Genomic DNA, 8923 nt, shown 5'->3' on the forward strand with positions numbered 1-8923 from the left:
GCTTTGCAAGGTTTTTAAAAAGAAGTTCATCCAAAAATTACAATTTTATGAAAAATTTACCCCCAGGCAATCCAAAATGTAAATGAGTTTGTTTCTTCATCTGAACAGATTTGGAGAAATGTAGAATCGCACTACTTGCTCACAAATGGCTCCTCTGCAGTGAATGAGTGCCATCAGTATGAGAGTCCAAACAGCTGATAAAAACATCAAAATAATCCACACCAATCCAGATCATCAGATAACAGCTTGTGAATCTTTTTAAGAAACAAATCCATCATTAAGACATTTTAAACTTCAAAATGTAGTTTTGGGCAAAAATACAAGTTTATTATCCATACTACCATAACCCACAATCCAGTGAAAAAGTCCAACACCTGTTGTCTCTCACATCAAAATTCACCCACATATTTGTTTAGAGCCATTTTGGCTTGTAAACGGTGCTTAATCTGTGCAGATTTCTCTCCTGGTTCAGAAAAGACAGTTTTTTTTACTGGAGCAAGCAATATTATGAATAGACGACTTGTATTTTAACCAGAAGCAATGGTTAGTTAAAAATGTCTTAATGATGGATTTGTTTCTTACAAATACAAAGCAATTTGATGGACTGGAGTGATGTGGATTACTAAAGACCGTTGCGATAACTGCAATAACGCGCTGTTGACAAGCAAACCGAAGAGGAATGCAAGAACCGCTGCAACCGTGATTTTTTCATGTTTTCTTTTTTCATAGTCTTATGCCCTTCTCGTTTTACACTTAGTGCATGTGTACTGAATAAGTTCACTATACTGGGGCACTAGGACCCACACAGCAACCTAGTTTTCCCAGGAGGTCTCCCACCTCGGTACTGACCAGGCTCAACCCTGCTTAGCTTCAGTGGGCAACCGGTCACGGTCTGCAGGGTGATATGGCTGCTGGTTCATCTTTCTTTAAATGAATCAGCGTTTTTGACCCTGTAGTTGAATTAATTAAAGACCGACTGACAGCAGTCTAGTACACACTGGTGGTTTCTGAATATAACCTCATTATATACACTAACACGAACGTGTTATATATATATAGGGATAAAACCACATACTGCGCTATTGAGAGACTCAAAATTATCTCAAGGGAAATTCCTTCATTGTGACAGCGCTATAATTACTTGTGGATTATTGTGATGAAAAGAAAAAAAAACGCTGTCCCTTTAAGTGCATGTTGCTGTTGAGATGGCCTGTGGGTGACTGAGTCTCGTCTTTTGGTGCGCCATGCAAATATTCCAAAAATGTCTGTGAAATGGCAGAATATTTACAGGAGTCAGGAAGTTCAGCTGAGCTTCTCGCCTGACAGCAAAAAAGCTCCAGATCAGAGACGACCTTTCAAAAGACAAATCACAAACACAAAAACACTGAAAAACTGAATTTCAGCATGTGCCAAACTTCTTATGGAAGTGCAGAGCTGGCACCTTTTCCAAGGTGCCTTCCAGGATGCAATTCCAAACGGCTGGTTTTCATTAAATCTATCCACAAATGTTTATTTCCACGCCTTCAGAAAGGCATACAATCATCCAAATTAACACACAAGCATTGATTTGTTGGCAAGCACATCATAAAGTAATGGTTCACATGCAAATGTTGCCAGGCACAACCCAAACTTGAGAAAACAGGTTACAGCTTAACTGGTTTTAAATTAGGAATCAGGCATCAGGTTATTAAAATGACTAACCACAACAAGAGAAGGAAACAGAACCCCAGAAATGATTCATGCAGCAAACATAATGCATGGAAATAATGAGTATTCATGATATAGATTCACTTAAATTGTACACAATGTTTGATTAAATAGTAACTGTGCTGAGCAAAATAAATAAATGACAAGACCGACTGCAGAATCCAAAAAATCTGAAAAATACTATGATTATTATAATGATGAATATGCATGCATGCATATCTGAGAAATTCCATATGAGAAATAGTAATTTTAAAGAACGATAGTAACTTTATTGTTCATCCAACAACACAATGCCTTCGTCTCTCTCAGCCAGAAATCTTTGTGCAGAGCTCTCAAAGCAAACTTCACTGCTGTTCTGCTCAAGGCCTGAATGAACGGAACAAACTACACACACAAAGCCTATTAAAGTTGCTTTGGAAACTTTTATGGGACGGCAGTGCGTAAGCAGCGCACCTCTTTCAGAGAACACTTCCTCAAATACCACAAGACTTACTCATGCAGAGAGACAGAGGTGCGCGGAGGATCCAAAAAAAAAAGAGGACATGAAAATGAACACATTGCTGTCAAAACCATAAACTGACAGATGTGACTGGTCTGTGTTTTAAGCATGGTGAATGCAGAATTATGCTGAGAAGACATGGGTGAACATTAGCAGCTAATGTGTTTTTATTTATACAGTTCAGTTTGGATTACAAACCCAACGCTCGTTTTAATTATCTCAGAGTCACTGTCTCCATTCTAGTAGAAGTTATTTGATTGCAGCATCAATGAAATGACCTTGAAAACCACAGAGCTGTTCACAGAGTTATGACTGATTTTCGGGGTCATCCTGATGAAATCTTTGATCCAGACATTCCAGACAGACCCAAACCCCCTTCTCACCTGACTCTCAGGCCTGGTTTCAACATTCAAATATTTCAGGTGATCTGCTCAGAAGAAGCTGGTAGAAACGATTCACTGTTTATACATTATTATCAACCATCTTAAATGTATCTCCTTTGAGTGCTTGAGATCAGATTTTTAGTGGAGAGACTATGATTTTGGGACTACATGCATCATTCATAACAAAAAGTGTGAGAACTATTTTTACTATATTACTAATTTACGATTTTACTATTTAACTATTTACTAACTGCAAGTAAATTCCACAGTTAATTACAAAAAGTCAAGTAACGCATTGAATTAAACATGATCTTATAAAACATACTCCAATAATCTTTTATATTACAATAAAAATAAAAAAATATATATATATATATATCTATATCTATATATCAGTGTATATTAATCACTGAATAATTAAATTTACATATAAGCAGCAATATATCTAAATTGAATTTATATATTAAAAATTTTTAATTTCACTTACCGAAGTAGTTTAGTAATTTTTTTTTATTTTTTTATTTTATTTTAAAGTTTCTTTTTGAAATTTGAAAAATGTATTAGTACATTTATTCCTAGCTATTTTAGTTCTTCAAGTAAAAACTAAACAAAATGAAAAATATTGATACTGAAATAAGTATAATATATATATATATATATATATATATATATATATATATATATATATATATATATATATATATATTAGGGATGTCAACGATTAATCGATGATCGATTAATTGTCGATAAGAGATGCAATCGATTAAGGCTATCGATGGTCGGTTAACCGATTCAATGTTGGGCTGCGTGCGGCTCATGCGCACTCAACACGTGCGAGCGGCTGTGAGTGACGGTGACGATATATAAAAGCATCATCATTCATTCACAATGTACAAATTAAGCTTTTAATGTGATTTAAACTTTAAAGTACATTAAAATAGAAACAACATAAAAGTTCTTCAACATTAAATGCAATAGAAATGTAGTTACTAATCATTTCATCAGATAACTGTTTTATATCGTGCGCTTTGCAGGGCTGCGGGACACAGTGACAGGACAGTCTATTCATTCCTACAACTTGTTAATTCATTCCTACGAATTATTAATGTGGCAATTGTCCATGTTTCATTAATTTTGTTCCCTAAATAACCCATGATTTAAGTGAAATAAGGGAACAAATTAATAAATCGAACGAATTCTTAATTCATGAAATCTTTAATTTCCCTTCCCATTTTTACCACTGTAAGAGATGCGAAAACAGTTATTAAAAGCGAAAGATAATAAAATAAACCTGGGAAATTAGAGGGCTAGACTATGAAGATTTAGGAAAAGAAACAATGCCTAAATATACTGAATTTGTGGAAATTCGTGACCAACCGGCAAACCAGAACAAAGCCGCGTAAATGAAGACTATGGGGTCCAAAAGCATGGTCGCGATGTAACATTTTCCAGTTAACCTATTATTCCTCTAATAAACAAAGCTTTTATACCACACTTGTCATAATCAGATCTTATCATTTCTAAATAAATAATTGCTGGATTCAAAACAGCGATTAATAGGCGCTGTGACCGACACATTCCTGGAGAATTCAGTTTAAATAGACCGTAGTATACCGGTCCACTCTGCTGTTATGCCAAGGACGTTTTTGCTCATATGAAGAGGATCATCTTTTCCGTCTATATGCGAATGCGTGTTAAGTACAAGCCTAGTTTACATTATAAATAATAGTTTAACACTCAAATACATTGCGAATATGGAAACATTTCGATTTGTGCCGAATGAGACATGAGCAATAACCTCCAAATAAATCTAGCCAAAGCCGCGCTCGCTCATCCTCGTCTGCACGCATGCACTGTCACGATCTAATGCGCTGTATGCCGGATTTTAAAAAATCTGACATTTTCTAGGACAGAATCCAGCAGGATCAAATTAATGTGAGCAACTGTGTTTTGGTGCAGCAGCGCCGATGTAGTTCACTTAATGTGCAGCGCAGTCACACGCGCTCCACATTTCGGATAATTTTATACAATAATGTCAGTTGAAAACATCGCAATTGTGCTTTAAAATACAACAACGAGCACCACAAAACCATTTAAAGAGGCGCGTTCAGCGTTCTCCGTGCAGGATTGGAAACTGTCAACAAAGTAAAATGACCTCAAAAGTATGGCGCGCTCTCTTCATTTTATCAAATGATCATAATCGCATCTATTCATTTTATAATCCTGCTACTAGCATTTTATTCAGACTAAAACCTCTTTAATTCAAGTGAGAAAGCGTTTTGTGTGTGTGTGTGGCTTTTGCACATCCTGTCATACCGCTGACTGTGTGCCTGCAATAGACGCATTTTGCAGTATTATGGTTAACGATTAATCGATTAATTGATCGTTAATTTAAACGACGATCGATCATGGAAATAATCAAAATTTGACATCCCTAATATATATATATATATATATATATATATATATATATATAAACTCATATTTTATATTTATATATATATTTTATATTTTAAAATATATTCATATATTTTTATATAGTTACCAATCCCAAAGTCGAATATTCCTGGCTGTTATGATTATGTCATTCTGTATATATGTGAGCGCTGAAATGTCTGATTTCACATAGAACTTGCGGTTTTCTCCCAATAAGTTAATATGTAGCCTATTACGATAAAGAAGTGAATGAGAATCTGAAAAGAAAGAAGCTTCAAATAAATATTTTAAAGTGCTTGAATAAATCCAACCACCCCAATAGCTTTATGTTTCACTTTCCATAATCCATGACCGAAAGAGGAGCCTCTTGGCGGCAGAGATTTAAAACTTTACCAAGACTCAAACTGACACAAGCAGAGACTGGATTTTTTTCAGACAGGTAGGTACAAGTGACTTCAAAACATTTCAGCCGGTTTATATATATTGTGGATATTTTATTTACCTGATATAAGATGCATTTGGTTTTGAGTCAAGTGCTTTATTGTAGTACTATGGTGATATCTCTTCAGCGCACAACATGAGCAGGTCAAACTACAATGCAGAATATATTAATAAGAACCATGACTGGGACTGTTATATACATACTATTATAATGAGAAGACCATTGTATAAATGCTGTGAATTTTTAGTTTATAGCTGCAGTGTTTCTGAACATTGTTTTATGAAGAATGCATCCACAACAGGAGTTTGCATTCAGAGGCCCTGCAGATATGTTCATTTGCAAATAGCCTTTTAGTCTTAATACTAACGTTTTGTTGTATAAATAAAGCACATTCTACATGAAATTATGAGTTAAGGCTAATCCCATTGATTAAAAACGTGCTACCAAATGCTAACTCTACCGGTCATCTTCAGCGTGCGCACCTCAAAACAGAAATGCAGAAAATTAATAACTACGGTCATATAGCCTAACTGTATAATGAGAGCACTACTGTAAAAATTGTGAATTGTTAGGGTTTCACTGACTTTTAATCAAAGCATAAAAACATTAATTACCCGGTTGTATCTGCTAGGCATTTGTTACACATTTTACCATTTTTATTAACACATTTGTTTACACACATATACACACATGGAACTATACAAAATCTGCCCAATCTGAACGTACATGTGTATTAAAGAACAAGGTACAATGATAAGACTATGTATTCAAGAATGCAATTATACATATACATCAATGGTATATTTAATCTGAAAATATCAGAAAGTATGCCCCTTTCAACAGCTAGACTATCAAGGAAGCAGCACACACAAATGTTTTTGAACATGTTCCTCTTTTACCTGCCGTAGTCAGAAAAGGCTTCACCTCAGTCTAGTGCACTTGAGAATTTAAATTACACCAATACAGAGGCAAAACTATTTCAATATTACAGAGTAAAAATGAACCGCCCTCGGGGTAAAAATACACACACAACACAGACCAGACATTTTTACACACACCGCCTCGCGCTCCTTTTAGCTCAGAGTGGAAGTACTGAGCAACACAAACAGGTAGAGAGCAACCTTTCACTCACAAACTCAATGAGTTAACCACAATATTTCAAAAGAGCCGAGCAACTCTTTTCTCCTCCTGCAAGCAGAACACACATTATCCAACATGAATGATGGAGATATTTTGAGTCTCCATCAAGGAGGGCAGATAAAACCAGAATTATGGGATAGACGGAGTTTGCTGCCAACAGAAGATTCTACTGATCCAACGTTTAATGCAACCCATAAAGTTCTTGTCCAGTTGAGATGGAATTAAGATTCTTTTATATCCTTCAATCATTTAAAACCAGATCTTCTCAGGGACTTTCTAAGTGAACTTTAGATATATTAACTACTACTATGGGCGTTCATTGAAACAGTTCAGTTAGAAAACACCAACAGCATCTGCCTGCAAAAGTTTCTGCCAGGAAATACAATAAAGTAACAACAACAACAATAATATAAAAATTGGGACTTTTTCTTCAGATTTTTTTTTTATATTAATTTTATTACACAATGTTTGTTTTCTAACTTTATATAGCGTGATTTCGTCCCATTGATAATGACAAGCTTCCACATCATCCAGTGCAATACTTCTCTCCAAATCATGCCATGTCAATCACAGCTGGAGGAATGACGCAACACAACCAATAGCATGAAAACAATCCAGTCTATCACTACACACCAGAAGGAAGAAACGCCAGGAAAAGAGTTCAACTTTCATTTACAGCTGATGTTTTTGGATTAACAAGTAGTTCTAAACATATTTGGACACATTATAGAAACAGTAGTTTTTTATTATTATTTACAGCAAGTCAAGTGGAAGGAGAGGAATGAAACTTGCTCAGATATGTAGGTAAGCAGCGCCTGAAATCATGACACAAACTTGCTAGCCAATGAAGCAAACCAATCAGACTGAAGTATTTCAGAGAGTTGAATGCGATAGGAGCACAACATACAGTACGTATGATTTTACAAAATATTTACGCAAAATTCGCTAAAGTCTTAAAAATAACAGATAGGATCAAACACACGCATATATAGTAGTCCAATAAAACGAGTTTATTTACATCAGGCTTCCCACGCCTTTCAACCAATAACTTTGCATGCGTTTTCCAGGGTTTGACGCGGATTTAATAAAGCACTTCAGTTCACTGCGTGTCCTATTTTAGGCCATGGATATTTACTACAGAAACTGTGTGAATTAAAATCACGGTTTTTAAATATCCTAACAGTTCCAGATTTCCATGACAGTGGGATCCCCGAGACATACATACACAAAACAATCGGGCGACTGAAAGCAGCAGGGGCTGGTAGAATGAAGCCCGTTCAGAATCTTCCGCGCGGAACACATCGAGAACGAATCTTTAGAACGTATCGGCGCGAAAAGTTGTTACAAAGTATCAGCGCGCGATTAATAAGGAGCAACAATGTATCCATCAGCTCCATTCAGGCCGCAGTGCAGGAAACACTGGAACTAGGCGCGTCTGTGTGTAAATCACACACACACACACATATATATATATTTCAAACACACAACTACAAACTGAATACACACGGACCCACAATCATAAAAACACATCAGCACACACCTCCTTAAATAAGCCAAGCCAGCCGGGAAACATAGAAACTGGAATCACAATTTCTCCCAAAACTTTTGTAATGGGACATTAAGAAGTTTGGTTGTTCTGTACTCACCGACTCCATACTTCTCCTTCTTCGTAGGCACCCAGCGCGACATCCTCACTGATGAAGGAGTTGTGATACGCCCTTGAGTGTTGCTGTCGATATTCCAAAGAGATATCCAGAGTTTTTCCACACACTTTTTCTTTTCTCTGTAGGAGTGGAGAGAGTCATCTAGCCGCCATTTTCCACCATCACTGAACTCATGAACCGCGAGGGGGAGATATGAGAAACTTTCTGTCATGTGGGACACCAGCGTCACCGGACGACCGGCCAGTCCCTCACAAATATACCATGAGAACTACAATTTACCAATGTGCCAAAATACCGGAGTAAAGTAAAAGCACTGACAGTATTATTGAATGTGTTGAGATAATTATTATATGAACTTGACATGTCTTTATAATTTATTGTTGTTACTTTTCTTAGTTAGTTAGTTAGTTAGTTAGTTAGTTAGTTAGTTAGTTAGTTAGTTAGTTAGTTAGTAAATATGAATCATTATGGTCTGGTTTCACAGAAAGGGTTTAGGTTAAAGGGTTAATTCACCAAAAAAAGAAAAGAAAGAAAATTAGCCCATAAATTACTCCCTCTCAAGTTATCCTATGTATAGTGTATATGACTGTCTTCAGCGTGTGTTGTAGTGCACCAATCCAAAAGAAGTTAAATAAAAAATGCCCATTCTTAA

The 8923-nt window shown here is 36.0% G+C and overlaps 1 protein-coding gene across 3 annotated transcripts in view; it reads right to left on the reverse strand.

Annotated features, from left to right (window-relative positions):
- Positions 1–8497, reverse strand: part of LOC128025507 (dedicator of cytokinesis protein 1) — a 207708-nt gene extending 199211 nt beyond the window's left edge. For all 3 annotated transcript variants that reach the window (XM_052611937.1, XM_052611936.1, XM_052611935.1), the window contains exon 1: positions 8254–8497. In XM_052611937.1, the coding sequence (XP_052467897.1) occupies positions 8254–8482 (229 nt within the window). In that variant the 5' untranslated portion in view covers positions 8483–8497. The remainder of the gene's footprint in view (positions 1–8253) is intronic.
- Positions 8498–8923: the final 426 nt, after the last annotated feature.

This window comes from Carassius gibelio, chromosome A12 (assembly GCF_023724105.1).
Source record: "Carassius gibelio isolate Cgi1373 ecotype wild population from Czech Republic chromosome A12, carGib1.2-hapl.c, whole genome shotgun sequence".
In the NCBI taxonomy this organism is placed as follows: domain Eukaryota; kingdom Metazoa; phylum Chordata; class Actinopteri; order Cypriniformes; family Cyprinidae; genus Carassius; species Carassius gibelio.